Below are 22365 nucleotides of genomic sequence, written 5' to 3' on the forward strand. Positions count from 1 at the left end.
TTTTTTTATAGAACAATACTTTTTAAAATCAAATGAACAAGTAGCACTACTATATTTAGGGGAGTAGATAAGAGGTTTCTACCGTTCTTCTTGGCAGTAGCGCGGCTACGGAGTATGTCGGGTGAAAATGCGGGCGGAGGAGCGTCTGTTCGGCTTGACCGAAGAATAAAAAGAAAGTAGTCTTCTTTTGCCGGAAACACAAATATTTCTATAGATTTCGAAAATCAGGATCAAATGGTGTTTTGAATGGTGTAGGAAAGGTGGCAAGGTGGTGGTGGCATTGAACTAATTCCCTCTTCTTCTTCTTCTTTTTTTTTCTTTTTCTAGCCGAAACCTCTCCCTCTTTAATTTGCTCTCCAAACTCATACAAATGAAGCATGTGAAAAGTGGATGATTGGTGGTGTGCGCGCGCTTGTGAATGTGGAAGGGAGGTGAAAGACATGCCTATTTATACTAGTGCATGAAGAATCTAGATCATATCTAGAATATCTAGCAAAATCTTAATAAAATCCAATCTAATCTTCTCCTAATCATATCAAATAAGATCCAATCCAATCTTATAAAATCTAGGGAAATCTAGAAAAAAATCTATATCAAATCTCTCTCTCAGTCTCCTACAATTAACTCCTTAGATTTAAGGGAATCAAAATCTTAAATTGTATAACATATCTAGATTTTCTAGGATCCTAACTAGATCTTGGATATCCTAGCTAGATTTTTCTAAGATTCCTTAAGATAACAATTATGACTCTCTCCTAATTTATACACTATGATTATACTTGGGATATCAATCTCTCCCACTTGCTAGGATTTGTAAAAAAAATCTAGATTAGGGTTTGCATGTACATATATATCCATATAGCTTAACATATTTACTCAATAGGGTTTTAGTATTTTTTTAAAATAATATATTAAAAAAATCGAATCATTTATTAAAAGAATACTAAATTAACATCTAAATGAAAGAATTTCAATTAAAATATTAAATTTTATTATAAAAATTTAGGGTTGTTACATTTAGTATCTTTTTTGTGCTTAAGAAATGACAATATGTATGAATATAATTACTAAAGACAATTTTTTTTTGGTGTGATTATAAGAAAGTAAAACGTAAAATCTATATATGGCTAAGATCAATTGTAGACTCGTCCTTACTTTTATCACGTACGTAAAAATTATTCCCATTTATCACATACATAATTTTATATGTTTCTCAGCCTTTTGGCTAAGATCAATTGTAGACTCATCCTTACTTTTCTTCTGGATCTCCCACATTTAGATACTCGAACAGATGCCTCAAATATTGAAACACATCTTAAAAAAAAATTGAAACTCATGAAATAAAGACTAGAACTTCTCTGAATGTGCATATATAGGGATATATAGATACCATATAGAGGGTATACCCTATGGGTTTTAGATGAATCCCCTTGGTTCTTGTGATTCTTGTTTGAGCCGGTTGATTTATTGTGTGTCTCAAATTTTCTTTCTAAATTATTTCACTTGCAGAAGAGTCTTAACAACTAAACTATAGACGTTAGGGGCAGGGACGGATTCAGAAATCTAGCCTAGTGCCCCTTATTAATCATACTCGTGGAATTTTTTTCCCTAGTAAACCATAATAAGGTCATGCTAATTTAACATTATTGACTATAAAATTTAGAGAATTGACTTCTACACTCCCTTTTTTACCACATACACTCTCTTTTTTTGTCTGTATTCATGTGAATTTACCTTTTTACCCTTTCATAAGTTCACTTTTTTATACATTAAGGGGCAATAGAGTAAATTCACACCAAATAAAGACAAAAAAAAAAAAGAAGAAGGAGTGTATGTGATAAAAAGAGGAGTGTAAAAGTCAATTTCCTAAAATTTATAATGCAAATTTTTTATAAAAAGATTCAAAAATATGCACACAATCTTAGACAACTTTTAGTGTTTTACATTGACATTGACAAGTCTTTAGAATGACCGAGATGGTTTTATTTTTTTAATATATTTCTTAATTGTGGATAAAAATAAAGAGAATCAAGAGCTAAAATCTTTAAACCAATAATAAAAAATGAACTAGTCAACAAAAGTTGAAGCAAAGAACTAATTTCACATTTCTATTTTTGAGATATATATAACTATGTATGCTAAATATAGTATTACATTTCATAATTATGCTAAATATGTAATTTTTTAGTTTTTAGTTTTGAGCGGGACACGTGCCCCGCATGTCCCCACTTGAATCCGTTCCTGGTTAGGGGAATGCTTTTTAATAAATCTAGAACAATCATTCTAGCGGATTCAAAATTTGCATTAGCTGGACACACAAATTACTAGTCAACTTAACCTATACATTTATAATTCTTAAAATAAATCATCTGTTTTGAGAAAAACAACAAATTGATAACTATATATGTACATCTTATAATTAACATAAAGGAATGAGTTTACACAAAAAGATGGTGTAAAAATTTAGCACTCTAAAAAATAGATCAGACCAATATCTTCATAAAAAAAAATTATAGTAATTTTATTGGTACACTGTCATAAATTTATTTTTGGTATAATAAAATATCTAAGAATCTCACTAATATAATAAAATAATTTTCGAATGGGGCTGGTACCCGCATCGGACCCAGATTCTAGCACCACCACAAATAAATGCACGTGACATGTACACGATAAATGAATCTAGAATAATAAAGATACCATTGAAATGAAAATGACAGACAATACTAATATTCTTCTTTCTAACAAGGATGAGAAACCTCGTATGCATGCGTCGACAAGATAGCTAGGATGGTATTGGTGGTGGGGTCATCCGAACAGAACTTTGCCACATATATTTGTCACCACCAATAATTACTACTCCGTATTAAGGTATGCTTGGATCTATTTAGATTGATTTTAGGTTCTAATCAAAAATAAAAATGATGTGGCCTCGGACGTGCAAGTAATAAAGATTAATTATAACGCAAGGTCTGGTTTGTAATTGGTAACCTCGAGCTGGGCCAAATTACAAGCACCTTGACGAATCCCGCAACACTAAAGTTAATGAAAAAAGCTATGGTAATAAAATAAAAAAAAATGGAAAAAGCTATAGGTACATATGAGCATGTACATATCATGCACATATAGATTTTGTGGGGTCCACCTAAGATTCCACATAGATAATTCAAACCGTCTATTATTTTTAAAACATTTTTTATGGAACCCTCTAAAAAATCAGCTCAACCTGATAGAAAAAAATCCTACAAATTCAAAAAAAATCTTTACCTATATCAGGTCAAGTTGATTTATTACAAGACTCCATAAAAAAAAAATTAAAACTAATGGACGGTTTGAATCATCTCTGTGGGACCGAAGGTGAGCTCTACAAAACTCATAAGTGCATGGTACATAATTGCCATATGTACCCATAGCAGTGCTCAAAACAATAAGCTTCTTACTTGCTGTCATACTCTCGCACCCGTGAGGCTAAACACAAGGTCTGTTCAATTTATACAAAACCATCATTGTATGGACAACCCAACATTAGGTACCATAACAATGCTTCCATCTATGCATGAATACTGTGTTTGGACCTTAGCTTTGTTGAAAGAAAGTAAAAGAAAGATGGAAAATAGAAGACAGAAGACCGTTCTAACCCAGAACAAGCACTTTTGGACAATTCACTCGCAAAATGAATGTAATACCCAAACGCTTTCCAGTATATTCTCTGCAAGGTTGAAAAAATAAATCTGATGTTCTAAGTATCTTCAAGATAACTGGCTAAATCAATTCCGGGTACAGAGCTATTAGAAACGAGAAGTTGTCCACTGCACCAGTAATTTTCCAGACCTTTATCCATCTGAAAGAGAAAATATGGTCACCAATTTAATCAAAACACAGTGCAGCAGCCGGAAGTGAGCGCTAGGGCTTTGAATATGCAGTGGATCAAAATTTTCAACCTTCAACTCTTAGCTTGTTCTGATCACCAGTTTGGAAACTTAAGACTGCATCTTTTGTAGCCATTTTACATTTGCAAAAATGTATCGGATTTGGTATCAACTGTGTCGCACTTGGATATGTTCATAATCTCCTCCTTCGTCGACTTGGCAATCGGAAGGTTAATTTTGAACTTTGTGAGTACCCCATTGCAGTACAAACCCTGCCAGAGAAAGAGTTACGAGTTTAGATTTGTGCATGGATAATGACTTCACCATGAGAAAAGAAACCAAAGAGGTACAAGACTCTGTTGTATATGCAACATCCACCCAGGCATCCATGATGGTAATCCAATTAACTACAGCCGATGCTACAAGAACTCAAAAAAGTGTATATGTTGAAGTGTCTGACCTGCCTAATTATCATGCCGAGGACACTAAGACACTGCTAAATTTTGTTATTTTTAATATACGCCGTTATTTTCAAGGTAAGCATGTGCATCATTCAAAATTCTGGAAAAACTAGAATGCTTAACATGCTTCATCAATGAATATCCAACTATAGATGTCGAAACACATCTCATACCGTTTGTGAAGTACCTCAAAAAATTCTGTTGCATCATTTGTTCTAATCCTCTTTTGAATGATTTTGAAAGCATGGTGTACAAGAAGTCAAGAACAAATTGAGATCTTTTCATCTGTGACAAACAATATCGAACAATTACTGCAAAAAGCATTACTACTTGATCCCTCTGAAGGGTTGTTTAAATCCTTTTTGAATGATTTTGAAAACTTGGTCTACCAGATGATAACATATAATCTTTTGAGTGGTGAATAAAATTTCCACAAATGCATTATCTATTCATCTGTTTAAAGCGCATATTGCCTAAATGGACAAACAAAATGGGAGGGAGGGAAAGTGTACAGCGAAGGTACTTAATACGTATAGAAGAACACATCTAACATGGCTACAGGCCGGTATTTATTATGGTTTTGCACCAACTTTTCTAAAGTATCGATTAATAGGTTAATTGTACGTGGAAGATGATATTAAAAAAAAAAAAAGGGGAGGGGAGGCCGGGGGGGGGGGGGTGGGTGGTTTAATCTTCGTACGAGTGTGCAGATGGGGGGACCAGCCAAGGATTATGGAGAAAACATTTGAGAAAACTGAATTGGCTATACAGCTACAAAGTATAGTATTATTGGTACCATCATGTCCAAAAAATTAACTCACCTGAACCAATCATTTAAAAGTCCCGTCCTTAGTTTGGTGTCGAGCAATTGGAATTTAGTCAGCCTTGATCACTCTGGTATTGTACGATCCACAAGACCCACACTTATGGTATAGCCAGTGAAACGGTGAAGTTCCCTTCTTACCACAGTCATTGCACAGTATATCCTGGTGAGGCAAACAAGTAAGCACTTAAAAGCGATCCCTGTTTTTATAAGTTAAGGGGCAACAAGAATGAGCATATGCAGAACAGACGGTTTACCTGAAAGCGATCCCTGTATTCTTCTGGGAGCTCCTCAGAAGCCAACAAGGCATCAAGCATGCCAAAGTAAACCTGAATACAAAGGTCAGAGACAAAACCACAAAATTCTTCAGATTCCTTTTCCTGATCAACAGTGTAACGTGCTCCACTTTCTAGTATGTGGTGACTTAGACCCTCAGTGCTCATGTATGCAAGCAGAATGTTTCACTGTACAGCTGTACGTAGCCTAAATGTGTATAAAGAATTGTTCAGAATACACTAGATGGGAACGAAGAATATGTGCAAAGTTTTGGCTCAGTTTAAGGGGTTAACCATAACCTCTTAATCTTCCACTAAAAATAAGATAGCTGGACATGAGTCACTTTCATTAAATGCGTCTTACTACGTGATCCCAGGGACTTATTACACTAATGAGAGTTCCACTTTTCACCATACGATTAATAGAAAATAGGTGTTTTATTCCAGACCTCATGTGGAACAAAAAAATTGAAAATTTAGGAATGGTTTCAACTTAGATTTCTAAAAGAAAAAGTACAGTGACCACTTAGGAGGCTAAAATATAGATAAGTCATCCAAACTTCTCTAAATCCAAGATATCCTACTTGTACAAGCTTCCACCTAAGTACCAAACAAGAACCAAGTCCTCCAAATTCCAGGTTTTATCCATTTAAACAAAGTCAGTCATGCAAATCTCGTCGGGCATATAATGATGCCAAAACAAGTAAACAGGTTATAATGGGATCAATGAGGGAAGATTGACTTCAAGATTCCACTTGGTAAATCATTGGATCTTAGTCGTCTTCATCCCATTATTGTTCTTTCCACACCCTGCTAACTGCAGCTTAAAGAGAAAACAATTCGAACATAGGAATCTCAAGTTTTTTGCCACGCATGGGTAGCACAACATCGAATACTGTAATACTTCTATATCATCTGGTCCAATTCAAGCAGATTTAAGTACTTAAATTTAAAAATTTTAGGAGGCATTAAGACAAGGGGTGGATATAGTGAAAAATAAACAGGCTATTGGAAAGAATAAATGAGATACTTTACAGAGACTTAAAAGGCCCCACATTCAAGAACATGCAATCTTCGGCGAACAAATATTTTCGTTTGGACAAGACAACAATATATATACACCAACGCATCGCTTAGGTGCCAAAACAGAGTAGTGAGTAAATCAAGAAAAGAAAGAATTTCGAATGAGCTTATGTGAAGTACCATCTCTTAAGAAAATGAGAAGGATAATCTTACCGCCATGTCGCCCAAAGATTTGCTACAAATTGGACAAACGTAGTGAGTGCAAGTGTAAGCCTGAGAAAATCAACACAATGGAGTTTCAAGCATTGCACTGAATACAGTTTTGCTAGCGGAAAGGCCAAAACCAACTATAAATTAAACAAAACAGAACAGGTAGCAAAGCAGAGCAAAAGGAAACCAAACCTGAAAGCATGCCGAATGCATAAAATGACCACAAGGAAGAGCTCTAACAGTCGCACTGGATGTGAATAGAAAATCACAGCATATGGGACAGTTTGTTTCCAGACCTTTCTCCCGGCACTTATGATCTGCTAATTTCATTGCAAGGCAGGAATTGCAGGTCATGCAATGGAAGAAGTCAGCACCAAGTCCCTTCCCAAGACGGCATAAATTGCAAAACGGGCAATGGTAAACTGTCCTGTGGTGAGGGAAGAGTAAAAGCCAATCAGTTTTTACTACCCCAGAAATTATACATATAAGTTGTCAGATCATCCAACTATTCTAATCAAAGGCTAAAATCTAAAATACCAGAACTTCAAAAGATCATGACCACAGTAATTCCATGTAGCCATACAGGTAATAGTTGCATATGAGTATACTTCATTACATATAGGAATTGACATCTCCAGCACCTAAGGTGCAATGCATTCCATGTTAGGAATCAACGTATGAATTATGATACACGACGACATGTAATTCAGACACCGTACAGCATTCATCGTGATCCACAGGGTTCGATACCAAAGAACTTGGTATACCCACTGGAGTTCTCCAGCAGAAAAATCAAAATGCTTCGCATCTTCCTTCAGTTTAGATTCTCAGACAAGTACGCACATAATGCAAGAAAAAAGAACATGAGAAAACAGAAACACATGATGCCCTCATTCTACGCGAAATTCCACAATGCCAGAAGACACTTCAACCGACAATATTTGAATGCGACATTTAGTGACATGATAATAGTGTCTACTAGTGACAAGATAAGTATGGGAATTCAGTAACTCACAATCAGTTTACTTTCATTGTTCTCAAAACTGAGCACAAGAATGAGCCTAAATCACGCTTGTATAGTATTAACACGGTTTGCAAGTTGTTTTGCATTTATGCTTATCTTGTGATCGCCTTATGGCTCTGGACTTCAATATTGTGGCAGGTGTATTTTGACTGGACTATTAAAACAGTTCTGAAATGCATATTTTATACAGTTCAAATAATTGTACTTTGCATTATTCCATTTTATTTTATTTTTGCTTTTTTTCTTGGTTTTCAGTAAAACATGTCCATATGCCACGAAAGATTAGACATGATTTCACATTACCAATTTGGTATATACATCTATGGACTTTTTTACGGATATAGGAACTCTAATGAAACCTTAAAGTAGAAAAACAATCTGACCATGCAGATAATAAGTTGGGAAAGAGAGATCCTAATCAATGGTGTCTCACCTTTCATCATCAAAAAATTTGCAAATGCTACAGTAGTAATTGGCCATTGAAAGTCCATTGCAAGAAGGTGTCGTACAAATTGGTCCGACAGCCTGAATTTTCAGGCAGCTCATACACATCATTTCAGATGTAGCCTTTCTGCAAATAAATTGACTAACATTAAGTACGTAAAACTTCAACCAGAAGAAGCAACAAACAGCAAAATGTACCTGTCCATAGAATGGTCGCTAACTTTGTCATGGCAGAACCTGCAAGCAAACAACTTGCCACAGCAAGCAGCACGAAGTTTGCAGTTCCGTTTATAATGCTCACACCCAAACACATGTTTCTCTGGATCACGAAAAGATGGAGAGCATCCAAGTAGATCTTCCTCACTTGAAGTTTCACCTATTCTTGCTTGAGGTAACTTCTGCTGAGCAGCTATCCAGCGACTATGATAACCAGTGAATAAACATAGGTAAGTAGTGTGCATCAGAGTAAAAGCAGTAACAGTCAAAATTTCCCAAGTTGCTAATAACAACAAAAACCTGGTCATAAGATTTTGAATTAGATATGCTTTTCGTCTTGGATCAAGGGTTGAGTCCCGGGAAACCTTTCTTATCTCAGATTCAAGCTCATTTTGATTCATCCGGAATATATCATTCCAGCCAGGCTTGAAAGTGCTATCACTTTGGTCCAGACTTTCATAGACATCAGTCCCTTAAACAACATAAAAACGTGAGTGTGAGAGAGACAGAGAGAGATCCAATATGAAATTATCAATAACCCCTTAAGAAGTAAGAAGCAGCAGCATGCTAGTTTTCAGAAGACTATCAGTCTAACTAGTTATGAGCCGGAAAAAATCACAGACCAGCAGTGACTGTAGACAGATCCAGGGTACTAACAGAAGCATGAACACTAACCTTGAGGGACCGCTGATGGTGCAGTAGGTGAAGATGCAGAAGAAGTTCTTTCCCACCATTCATCAAGCCACTCACTGAACATTGTGTTTTTAGCCGCCTGCTTCCATGTATCCACCATTTTATTCTGCTCCTCCAGAGTAAGAGCAGATGTTACCCAGGGCAACATTGACTGGAGCACCTCTGCACCAGTAGTACCAATTATACGACCAACAATTTTGTCCTGCTCGTCCACAGAAAAATGCCTATCAAATAATGGCCAGAGCTCTAGTTCTTCGCGGAAAACATGCTGATCCAGCGTGACTTTTATGGATTTACACATGCTCTGAACCTTTGTAGCAAGCTCGCTGTATTTTCTCATGCTGTCATCACCTTCACATGAACCAAAGCTTCTACATGAATCCCCAGTCGTGTTGACATTCTTCAATTTTCCATGAAGTTGAACAAGCTCAGAAAGTGCAGATGAAATATCCTCAAATAGTTTTTCTTCCTGCTTGTGGTCCAATGTGTAGGAGTGGCTAACATTATGAAGCGTTTCTCGTGATTCTAATGCCGGGAACACTATGTCATCCTCCGCATTACTGTGTGCTCTATATAAGCCCCATAATAAGCGAAATCTGCCACTAAACTGTCTGAGGAAAGTTTCATCACAATCACCCAGTTTTCCCGACTCAACATCCAGATATTCCAAATCTTTGCGGATCGCTTTATGAAATTTGAATATATTATCAATGGGTCGGGCTGTGAAGCCAATATGAGTCGGGCTTATATCTGTTTCACAGTTGAAAAGACTGGAGTTGAGGGAAAGAGCAGAAGGACCAAACGATAACGAGCGTAAAGATTTTGCAGGAGCAAGAGAACTCATTCCCAAATTATTGGTATTAACTCCTAATCCAGGAACACAACAAGACTGATTTCCACAAGATATTTTTTGCATATTTCGAGTTCCGGAAGGATTATAACTATCAATTTCTTCCCTACAATTCAAATTCCCCCGCTTGGCTGGCCTTCCTTGATCATCGGGGTGAGCAAATTGAAGATTCTCCTCAGTGGATAGCGAGGTGCAAGGACAGGAGGGCTTGTTAATAATTTCAGTGGTTTCATTCAGTACTTTTGCAGGGCAACACCCAATAGCACTGGAAGACAAACAAACATCCCTGGGACGGCCTTTGCATGCCCATCCAGAAAAAAGAGTAACCAGTGCAGCGTCCGATGGTGGAGCTGCATCAGATACCACGCATGCGTAAGAAACAGACAAAACTGACTCTTGTTGGATGGGATTAGCAGCTAACGTTCAAGGCAGTAAAGGGTACAGCGTAAATTACAGGGTTCGAAATACCACGTGTCTATTGACAAACCTATGAACTACTGTCAACAGGTAATAAAAGATTTAACAGAAACTAGAGGAAACAAAATAGAACCTGCCATATGCATATTGTGAAGAAAAGACCTGGATTCTTCTTCACTTAGCAATCCAACCAACCATGGTAAAACACACTCTATCAGCCTCAAAGGCATCACACATAAGCTTTTATACAGGAGTTCTCGCTGCCGCCTGCAAGTAAAATGCTTTCGCGCAAGAGGAAGAACCTACAAATGCATTTTCTTAGTAGATGTTTCGTCCTCAAAAGTGGCACACAAAATTTCAAATTATGCATTGACACAGAGACAACACTGAAGTAGCATTTAACAAAGACCTACATTTAAAGATTTGGAATTTTTTTATAAAATACACTCCCCGAGCCCTAAGCAAGCTGAGCTTGTCTTCAATTGCCATCTAACACTATCAACTCTAACGTTAAATTTTGGGAAAGAAAACTAAGCCACTGTCGAAAATTCCATAAGCATTATCCTCACCTGAACTTCCTCAGTGTGGAAGTGCTTCTGTATGGTGTCCATAATATGATCAGCATGTGAGCACAACTTAGTATAAAATTCAGCTGAAGATGAGTTGGCACCAGCACTTTCAATGCTTTCTATCAAGCATCTGAACTTCTCAAATTCACTTTCTTCTTTTGCATGCTCCTCTGCAAAACAGAGTTCTGCATCCAAAGCTGGGAATATAACTTTGTCCTCAGCAATACTGCAGTCCAAGTGAAGAAAGATGCTTGTCATACAAAATGGGAGGGGACAATTTCCACAAGGGGGCTAAAAATTGCAATTATCTGAAGGGATTTTTACCACTAGGTACAGAAAACCACATCTTAATTCCCATTATGGTAAGATGGAATACTTAATTACCACTAGGTCCACTTTTTACAAAATACATATACCATTAATGGAAGTGCCACCCTAGGGTTTTAGGGTACCTTAGGGTTTTAGGATACCCTAGAATTTTAGGGTACCCTAGGGTTTTTGGGTTTAGGATACCTTTAAGTTTAGGCGCTTTCATAGAGCCCTAGGGTTTAGGTTTAGGCACTTTCATAGGGGTTTTAGGGTGCACTTTCCTATCATAGGGTTTTAGCGATTTAGGAACTTTCATAGGGTACCTTAGGGTTTAGGCATTTCCATAGGGTACCCTAGAGTTTAGGCACTTTTATAGGGTACCCTAGGGTTTAGGCACTTTTAGTGTTTAGGGTTTTAGGCAATTTCATAGGGTTTTAGTGTTTCATTAATTGGAGATGACCAGGTGGGAATTACTTTTTATTTGCTATACCTAGTGGTTAAACGCCCCTATTTGATTTTTTGCAACGTGCTATCTAAACTGTTTCACGGGCAAGACAAATTCCAAGAGCTATTTCAAAGAACAGAGTAGGATTGGAAAGATTCCAAACTTTAGTGCTCATGAAGTATGCCATAGGCTTCAAGAAAAATAATTACCACATATGCCAACTAGTGAAGTACCTAAAAATATTAACTGTTAACTCACAAGCTTGATATCATTGCCAGAAAAGGAACATCAAATGGGAAAATACTGACAGAGGCAACACCTGTGAAAGATGCAAACTTCTGCAATGAACTGCAGCCTCTTATTGAATGCGGATAAATCAGAGAAATCTCCACATAACTGTATCTTCCTTGCTGCTTCAGCTATATCTTTCAGTTCCTTTATAATAGCCTTATGCCAGTGCAGTATTTCATCAATTGGGCGAGCCTGAGTGGATTCATCAAGTTCACAACTTAGTTCCACATATTTTCTTTTACCAGTCCTGGAAGATTCACAGGCACAATGCGCTTTATTAGTTGGACTGATTAAGGTGCTAGTCTCAGCATCTGCAGAACTTTGGTGCTTAGAATCATCTTCGCAACTTTTATGATTGTCCTTGGTTTTTGCCCCATCCATCCAGGTGAAAATCACCTTAAGCACAAAAAAGTATGAGAGAAATTACAACTACTATTCGGTTTGACAGACTTTCCAAGCATATTGTACAAAGTGAAAGGGCACTCACCTGCTGGAGAAGCTTCTCTTCTGGTATTACTCTACTCAAGCACTTACGCATGTCCTGACATTCATCAGAAGAAATAGATGAAGAAAGCCATGGAAGAAACTCTGCCATCATACTTACAGGAATGCTGCACAGAAACTGCCACACTAATGATGCTTGCTCTTCAAACGAAAACTTCTCAATAAGCAAGGGGAAGACCTGCCAAATCCAAAGTCCAATATTTAACTTAGCTGGGACCTTCAAATTACATACAATTGCGATTCTATTGATGTGGAAGATGACCAACATGACATCCAATCAAGGGTTCAAGTGTGCTATATTCCTTTTACTCCCTACTCCCCAAGTTCCTGCAATTTAAACAACTATTTGGTTGTTGGGTGGAGGTAACTGAACAAGTACCCCACATAAGAATTAACCCCAATTATATATCTGGCTCACACAGACGAGTTTAATATGAGGTGAAATGAAAGATTACCTGCTCCTCTTCCTTGGACATGTGCTGGCTAATAGATGTTTGAAGAGCTCCAGTACAAGAGGCTAACTCTCTCTTAGAGTTTTCTTCAGTTTGCACATTTGAATTCAGCAGTGCAAACAACTGATCAAAAAGAACACTTTCTCCCTCATGCTCAAGGGAGTAAGTTCGTGCCACATTCTTCACACGTATATCAAGAGCCGGAAAGATGACCTGCAGGTCCCATACAACATACCAGTTACGACCATTTAGGCATTTACCATCCTTGACTCGCTGTCTATGTTTTGATAGGTACTATTTCTACAAATTGTTGACTAAATGGTTGGAAGAAAGGACTAGTTTTACTTACAAGGCAACTGTTTTTGGTCCTAAGATTGGCCAAACAAATAATCAAACCCAAACCTGAGCAGATCCTAAACCACGTATTAAGATAACACAGTTGATTTTAAGGACGAAATCAGGAATAGACTATGCACACATTGCAGGAAAAGTGCACAACCCGTTCATTATTTAGGACCATTGTCATGCACAATTATCTTCGCCTATATGTTAGTTGCTTTGGAGTTCCATTTATGTATAACCTAGTATCTTTGATTCTTAGCTCCATCACAAAGGTTCAAAAGAAAATCTTGTCATATAGCATAAATTCTCGCACCATGCAGGATGCTGATAAGTCCCCTCTCGAATCACCATTAGACCATCTAGTGCCAAAGCTTCTCGAACCCAACCCTGTCTTGTTCAATCTTCTCTTCCAGCCCACCATGACCAGTCACTCATAACTTTCCAAAATAAACCATCTCTCATCAACCTCCCATTTGCGCAACACTAGAAAAACTCCTAATCTCGAATGGAAAATTCTAACACGGTAACACCACACCCATTTACACACCCACACTCACAACAATGGTGGGGCCCACACACATTGGGTGTGTAGTGTGTGCAGGCTCCACCTTTGTTGTGAATGTGGGTGTGTGATTGGGTGTGTAAATGAGTGTGGTAGTAGAATGATTGATCTTGAATTTCCCTTCAATCCTAATTTAACCCAAAATTTTTGGCTTTTTCCGCTGTGTTTCATTGCTTCTCACCAAAAAGTCTCTATAGTTATTGCCTAAAAAAAAGACTAAAAGCACAAACAATTGATCTTAGGCTCCATTGGGATAGGTGTGAATTTCAAATAAAGGACATTCTTATCCAATGAGAAAAGCTCAAGTTTAGGTTTAGCAGTCCCATATGGTTGCAGCATTCAGCTCCAAAGTTTTATAATGATACATTTGAAATTACTGTTTGATAGGAATTAATTGAAATCCTTCTCATGAAGAGTTGTATTTAGACAAGTACGCCAAGAGATGTATCTCCTTAGCCTCTAATTCATCTTCCACTTCCAATTTCACTAGCTTCCTCCATCTAAAACCTCTTAAAAAAATTTCCTGAACATTGAACCCCTCAGTTTAAAATCGAGATCTATAAACCAAGCCTTACCAACACAAAAATTACAGGCACCGGGACATGCATGAAAGGTTTCTGCATGAAGGTCTAGGGATATTCATTTCAACAATTCCCCAACGATTGCTCAGTGATCAAGCAGCATGCAAGGAGAAACACCTGGAAAGCAATAAGTTAACCAAATTGTCCTGATTAACCTACGAGTGAAACGCGCTATAATTATTCTTTTGCCCCCAACTTAGAATGTGTAAAATTCAAACTGACTAAGTTATATTCAAGATCCACGTTATAATTCCCCTACTAGGTGATTATACAGAATACTATAGGAAAGTCACCAAAAAAAACATGATAAATATCCAATCACACTTCTAGTTGTATCTCACACTTAAAACATGATAAACAAAGCTATAAACAAAGCTGAACACAGATAAAAAAAAGATCAGCAATCAACGTCATCAAAATATAAATAATTGAAAGTTTCACAATCAGGTCTAGATTAAGTCTAGTCCTTAGTCACATAATCCTACCTCATAATAGTAAAATTATAGGATAAAGAATGCTGAAATCCAAATTTACTTGAACGATAGCAAAACAGTTAAAACTAACAGCACAAGAACAAACGTACACATGACGGAAAAAAATCACCATCAAGGTCTAGACCTTAGTCACACAATCCTTTCGCAGGCCCTCCGCTCCCCCTCTCAATCCTCACTATGCTCTCAATCCCCACTCTCGCAAACTTGAGAAATTTGAGATATTTCTGAAAAATGCTTTCATGCGCGCATCCTCCGCTCCCGCTCCTTGCTCTGCGCTCACACTCTCAATCCCTGCTCTCGAACTTTAGTAATTTGAGATATTTTTAAGGCTTTCAAGCTCGGGCTTACGCACCCGCATCCTCCACTCCCGCTCTCAATCCTCGCACTGCGCTCACGGTCTCAGCCCCGCTCTCGTGAATTTTAGCAATTTGTGACATAAGTCTAGACTCTAGGGATTTCAAAGATTTTAAACACAATACAAAACAATTCGTCCAAGGCCTACCTCGTCCTCAGCATTGCAGTGGTGCTTATAAATCGACCGGAGGAAGTGACACCGCCGCAACAAGGGATTGATGTCGTCACTCTCCTGATTGTTGGCGAAGGCCATGGCCGCGCGGTGGAGCCCGTCGAGTTCGGTCCGTATCGCTTTGTGAAAGAACAGGAAGATGAGAATCGGCGATCTTAGGGCGGAATTCTTCACACAATTACTACCAGGCTTGTTGTTGCTGTTCGATTGGTTCAGTGGGCCCGCCATTACGGCCACTCCGCCTACGCCGTCCCTGTGCTGAAGCCCCGTCAATGGGGCCGCCATTTTATCGATACAAAAAGGTGGATCAGATTTTGTTGTTGTTGATTGCAGATTCAGATTTCAATTACAGCAAACCATTTTTGAATTTGCCAGATTTCTTCATCTGTTTGGATATGTGTGTTTGTGTGTGTGTGTGTGTACCACTTTCTCTCTATGTATAGGGCGCTGTATGGTTCTCTCTCTCTCTCTCTCTCTCTCTGTTAGATAACGGACTGAGCAAAAGCAAACTCTCTCTCTTTAGAATGGAGACAGGGAGGGCCGAGGGGACACGATAAATTCTTTTGAACTAGGCTTCTGCAAAATTAAATAAGCTAGTATTTCCATTTCTTTTTTTTTTTATTATCAGTAATTCAAAGAGTTTTTCTTTTGAGAATAAATTATATCCAACGCTGGTGTAAAATCTCATTTTTTTCACCACCGTCTATTATGGATCCCACCGAGTCTCTATTGTTGTGATCTAAACCGTTCATACTTTAAAACCCACAATATGGTATTGCCATACAAAAAATTAGCTTGATCGAAAGTTAATAGATATATCAAAATTTGAATTTTGGTTTATAAAATGGACGATCTAATTTTTGTCAATAATATTAAAGATAAACTATCCATTTTACAAAGCAAAATTTAATTTTTGATACTCCTGTCGATGTCTGATCAAGTTTAATTTTTGAATAGATACATTATTATGTGGGGTCTACAAAATGAACGGTTCAGATTAATAATAAATACACGGTAGAACCGAAAAAGGTGGTGGTGGAAAAGTGAAATTTTCCACCGCTGGTAGAAAGAATTTAATCTCTTTTCTTTTCTTTTTCTTTTTTTCTTTATCTTTTCAAAGAGTTTAATAGCTTGTTTGTGCGAGGAAAAAAAGAATTGAAAAAAATCGCCTATGATAATCTAAACAAGTTAGGGAGAAGCCACCTAACGAACAAAACATTAGGAGTAATTTCTTGTTACAAATTCATAAAACATTGCTTTAAACATGTCAAGGTGATTTGAATTCTAATTAAACATACAATTTATAAAATATATATATATATATATATATATATATATATATATATATATATATATATATACACACACACACACACACATGTCATCCACTACATAATTAGATCTTATTTGTTTGAAGTCTTTGGAAGACGAATATGGCTTTTCAAGCATAACATTAATTTTAAAAAAATGATATTTAATTGTACGTATGTTGATGTCTGGTCAATTTCATTTTTTTTTTTTATTAATCTTTTCCTTCATGAGTCAAACAAGGTGAAACAATAAAATTATGATTGAAACTAGACAATAGTATAGTGCCAGCTTAGTGTTATGGTATTTGTACTTTCTAAAATAAAGAGGAGCGGTGGCTGTTTTGTAAAATTTTATTAAAAGAGTCATCGAAAAGAAAGTTAAAAATCTACCGTCTCTATAAAATTAAGAAAATTAATACTATATATATATATATGAACCATTTCATAATACAAGTAGTGTGAATGAAAAGACATGCAAATACATAAATAACATTAATGTGATTGAACTAGAGGAGTATTCATAGATAAAATAAAGAGAAGCAAACAATTATTCATTCATTGACTCTACGTACGTACGTAAGCACATAATTAAGAATATTATAGTTGGTCTCCACGAGTATTTGTAGTACAGTAGTAGTTAAAAAAATAGCACGAGCAAATAATCTTAATTTCATTCATTGATTTTTTTGTTTGGGTCTCGGGCATAAGAAGACAATTTGATGTTAAAAAAAAAATACAATTTTATTTTTCTAATTTCCATAAGGTGATTGAAATGAATTTATATCATACTCTTGGCTTTGGCACTCCGCCCTTGTATGCCGATTGTGCAAGTTTTGTCGTATGAACGTTTAAGGTTTGGTGAATTGTATTTTCAAAATATTAGGTTGAACTTAGAACTTCTACCGTATATATCACTCGTATGAGAAAACAAATTAGGGTTAGCTATGCATTTGCATGCATGCGGAGTTGCTTATGTGAGGAGGTTCGAAATTCACTCAGATTATTAATCCGTTAATATTCTACTTTTCAAGCAAAATAAATAGCTTCACATCTCTACTTGCCAACTTGACAATATAATTTTTATTAAGATGGAACTTTATCGTACAGTTAAAAATATTTTAAGATGCGATTTAGCACTCATATATAGATTTCTTTATATACCCGCAAGGGAAATTAACGGTACAAAAGTGCATTTGTACCGTTAACTTCCCTTTTCGAGGTATATTTTTTTTGTACTTAATTTTTTTTCATATCTACATATTTACATATGGAAAAAAAAAAAGAGAAGAAAAAATATTAAATTGCAAATTGAGTCCCAAAAATATAGTGCAGGTTGGATAAAGGAGGAGACAATTAATAGTTGGCCTCGTGGTGAGGAAGACAAGAAGATGTGACTAATGTGGATGACAACTAGGATTGGCCACGTGGATTATGGGCCACGTGTACCTACGAACTAGGAGGAATTTAATTTTGCAACGCAAGTGATTGCAGCCTACAGTGTTTCTCATTTGACGATCTTTTGTCGAGGCCGAGTGTCAATGGCACGTGAGGGAAGGCTTATGTCACATTTCAGAGCGATAGATGTAGGATGACGATCACATCGAGTGAGGGCATTACCGTCATTTCAGTTACACAAATTTTCTCCTATTAGAAAACATTATTTGAATTATTATTATTGTTACTTAACAATTAACATGCAGTAACATAATTCGTATTGTTTGATTTGCAATTCTATTTCCACTAAATAATTCGTATTTGTTAATTTGAGGAGTCTGATCTCATTGTAGCTCAAATTTCATAAAAAAATTGCAATGCAACGATTATTTGTAATATCTCTCTGACATGGGGTGAGACCTACGGGCTATACATTGATAACCATTGCATTTGAATTTTTTTCCTTCCAAATTTTGAGCTATAAGTAGTTCACGACTACTTCTGTTATGATAGTTTGTATATATGAAATCATTTAGGTATATTACGTACGGAGTATTAGAATTTTATTCAAACCCTATCACCTCTGTAAGAATCAGTAAAAACCAAACAAAGTCACCGATAAAAAATTATTATGAAATAGCCTCGCAAATAACCTTTTTGAAAATAGATAGTCTCACAATTTAAAAGTGTTAAAAAAAAAAGTGGCCAGACCATCAAATAGATGTTTTAAAATTTTCATTGCTCAAAACTGTTTAGGGTGTGTTTTTGCTATATTATTAATCGAATTAAAAACTAACGGCAATAGTCAAGTTATTTAAGCTAAATAGTATTTTAGTTGATATATGAAAAAGAGAATGACCTGTCTATAAATATGTGAAAACATGAATTTTATTACATTTAGTCCATTTAGTTCAGCAGAAACACCCCATAGCACTACCAATAGTTTTTTTTTTTTTACTCCGTATCATAACTTGGCATCACCAGAAAGTTAATGGCCAGTAAAGATCAAATAAAAGGATGCATTAAATTAAGTAAAGTTATATACAGTAGTTTCTAGTTTCATTAAACTCACGGTAAATATGAAATCCAAAGAATGATATTATATGGTATGCAAAATTTCTCTAGTTTGGCTGACAATTATTATTAGCCCTTGACAGAGCTCAATGAAAAGATAAGATTCGTGTAGCCGACCCCGATTACTTAGGATACAAAGCTCAATTTGGTTTGGTTTAGATTATTAGCCCCATCAACAGAGACTCCCAAAATCTATGTCGAGAGGTCTTTAACCAAACTCAATTTCCAATTTTGACGGTACGACTTTGCATGCTTAGAACCATTTTCTTACATGTATAGGACTACTTGAAGAGAGTGTTTTCAGAACTTTTTTTTTTGGGTACGTAGGAATTTGTTTTCAGACATTTGTCCCTATTGTTTGCACTAAACAAAAGAAAAATGCTTCTTAAATGTAGTTAAAAAATCCATAGACAATACCCTGGCCATTCGCCCCAGAAATATTTGTCCCACCAAGGATTTTGAGTCATTTTCAAACAAAAAATATGTATAGACAAAGATATAATTTTTGGATTTTTGACGGTGTAAATTTAAAAAAAAATATGCAATTCTGAAAATATATTTCTAAATGGTATAAAAAGTAAAAAATGATTTTGTATTTTTTTCAAATGGCATGAAATCCTAGGCTGGACAAAAATTGTGAAATGGAGGAGTAGCAGAGAACTAATAAGCGTTCGTAGAGTGATAAATACCTTCTAATTGCCTCCACTGGTCAACTCACCCCGTATTTGTGTTTGACGGCGCTCTTGACCTGACTGTCTTGTCATTTCGTTTGAAAAGAAAATAGCCTTCTTTCACACATAAATCTTTTGAAATTGCGATCGACTTCTATACCAATGCATAAAATAAAAAAATGCTTGTAACTAAAAATGAGATAAAAACTAGACGTTTACTTTTATAAACTTGTTTTGAGCAAGAAAATTACCATGTGAAAGCTAATTGTAGGGGCGTTAAAGTAGTTTGGTTCAGCCCCAAACTGCAAAGATTGTGCATGTCTGGACGTTAGGAGACTAGGAGGGCATGGTGAAAGCGCATGCAGTAGACGTTGAGGGCGTGCCAATTGTTAGGTGGCACGTGCCTTAACCGTGCCCTCACAAGTTCATTGTTTCCTTACGTTTGGAGCGGGAATGATTATCTGGTGCTTCTAGAGCACCACCGCTTTGTGCTTCGGATTCTTCACCACCTCACATTTACGTGCACAAGACCGATATATCAACAATGTTACTCACACAACAATTCAAACACAATAACTTCCACAAAATCTTATATACATGTGAGACCCACATATAGTACGTAGTATGTGTGAAGTTGAATTGTTGTGAGTATTATTTTTGCCTATATATTATGTGTTGGGCCCCGCATGAATGCATGGTGATGGAGGCTTTTGGAGCGACACGAGGCAGTACTCTAAGAGCATTTAATAATTTCTCGTTTGGAGGTCCAAGCCCAGGCCCACACGGGTGGGACCATTTTGGTCATTAAATTCGGGTCTATGGCATCATTGGACCACTGGAGGAGTCGCATTTTAGGACCATATGAATATGAAACTATGAATAGTGTCCATCTTCCCATAATTATGATATATCCTTTCACGTAATTATCATGTAATACAATCTGATTTTATTTTTTGCATAACGACATATACATTGAGGTTTATAAAATGAACAATTTAAATAGTTAAATAAAATTTACCATCAGTATTCGCTAGAACAAAGAGCATATTTGTGAAAAGAAAATTGACGGTTCGTAGCAAATAATTGACTTATTATCGGTTAGTTTCAGTTAAACATCAAGATAAATTTATAGAAATCAAGTATACTAGTGATAATATTACACACTCGGGACACACTTCATGTGAGAGGGCATTACAAATATGCGTCGTATCCAAATTTGTTTCTGCTATTTGGCTATTCATTTTGAATCATAGACATATAATGACAAAGGAAAGAAATCAACAATCAATGCCAACGACATTATATTGAAAAACTATAGGCCTTGTTCGTTTCCAAAATTTACTTTGTTTTCCAATCATTACCCTATATTTTTCTTCAATCATTATCTTATTTCTGTAATTATTAATTTCATGTCTCTCTCTACCTCTCTCCACTCATTACCCATCTCTCCAATCATTACGCTATTTCTCTCTCCACTCACTACCAACTAAAATACCCGAAGTTACAAAACGAACAAAACAATAATTACTTTCCCATGTTCACTTGATTAAACCCTTTATTTTAATTTGGTTGATTCAAGAAAACCTTGAAGCCATCTGCCAAATAGGTCAGGCAGGCCCATGAACAAGATGGATACCAGCCTTCTCAAAGTCAATACATCACAGTCACTCTAGATGCCCAAACTTTTCTGGTGGAAGCGCAAGAAATACGTTAATAACAACCATAAACGATTTCTTGCACACGAATGAGACAAAGAACACATTCAAATCAAATAAAGATAAAACAAAGGATAAGTTGATCTGACAGTTAGATATCGGAGATGCGCACGCAAGAAGTAGATAAACAACTGTCACGGTACATAGTTCCACTATTAACCATACACACACTCACACCCCGCGCTTCCACTATTTCTTGCATGCGCATCTCCGATATTTGACCCGTCAGATCAACTTATCCTTGGTTTTACTTTCATTTGATTTGGATGTGTTCTTTGTCTCATTCATGTGCAAAAAATCTTTTATCGTTGTTATTAACGTATTTCTTGCGCTTCCACCAGAAAAGTCTGGGCATCTAGAGTGACTGTGATGTATTGACTTTGAAAAGGCTGGTATCCATCTTGTTCATGGGCCGGACTGACCTATTTGGCAGAAGGCTTCAAGGTTTTCTTGAATCAACCAAATTAACCAAGTGAACATGGGAAAGTAATTAAATTTTGTAAAATAGTTTTTGTAAATAAATTTAAAAATTCATAAAAAAATGTTAGGGGTATATATAATATCCATTCCAAAAAAATTTACAAATTCAATAAAAAAATATATGAATATGTATAGTTTCCACCTACTTTCAAAAATTGTAGTACTCAGAAAAATGAGGGCAAATAGAGGGTGGACCAAATCCTATTTTGAATTGTTTTCAAAAAGGGGTGGGCTATACCAAATTTTGACAACTATACCAATCACAGTTGCTTCGACGGAGAATAGTTTTTTGAAGTTGGAA

At 36.3% G+C, this 22365-nt stretch overlaps 1 protein-coding gene across 2 annotated transcripts; it reads right to left on the reverse strand.

Moving 5' to 3' along the window:
- Nucleotides 1-3634: 3634 nt before the first annotated feature.
- LOC131310809 (zinc finger protein BRUTUS-like) lies at nucleotides 3635-15880 on the reverse strand. Of its 2 annotated transcripts, none has more exons than XM_058338021.1 (15): nucleotides 15357-15880; nucleotides 12879-13088; nucleotides 12407-12601; nucleotides 11948-12315; nucleotides 10875-11100; nucleotides 10439-10607; nucleotides 9021-10238; nucleotides 8646-8817; nucleotides 8328-8549; nucleotides 8119-8256; nucleotides 6854-7088; nucleotides 6665-6724; nucleotides 5411-5482; nucleotides 5152-5316; nucleotides 3635-4141 (listed from the first exon to the last, which is right to left on the reverse strand). In XM_058338021.1, the coding sequence occupies exons 1-14, from the start codon at nucleotides 15663-15665 to the stop codon at nucleotides 5206-5208; spliced, it is 3705 nt and encodes a 1234-aa protein (XP_058194004.1). In that variant the 5' UTR covers nucleotides 15666-15880; the 3' UTR covers nucleotides 3635-4141; nucleotides 5152-5205. The 2 variants fall into 2 exon arrangements, with proteins under 2 accessions (XP_058194004.1, XP_058194005.1); XM_058338022.1 differs by having other exon boundaries at nucleotides 5148-5316.
- Between the last annotated feature and the right edge of the window lie 6485 nt (nucleotides 15881-22365).

The sequence above is a fragment of the Rhododendron vialii genome, chromosome 12a (genome assembly GCF_030253575.1).
Source record: "Rhododendron vialii isolate Sample 1 chromosome 12a, ASM3025357v1".
Taxonomy (NCBI): Eukaryota; Viridiplantae; Streptophyta; class Magnoliopsida; order Ericales; family Ericaceae; genus Rhododendron; species Rhododendron vialii.

Coding starts and splice junctions, on each gene's coding strand:
- LOC131310809 (XM_058338021.1), bottom strand. CDS start 15,665: ATGGCGGCCCCATTGACGGGGCTTCAGCACAGGGACGGCGTAGGCGGA. Junction 13,089..15,356: donor ACTGCAATGCTGAGGACGAG/GTAGGCCTTGGA, acceptor TGGGACCTGCAG/GTCATCTTTCCGGCTCTTGA. Junction 11,101..11,947: donor GAAGTTTGCATCTTTCACAG/GTGTTGCCTCTG, acceptor CTTGGACTGCAG/TATTGCTGAGGACAAAGTTA.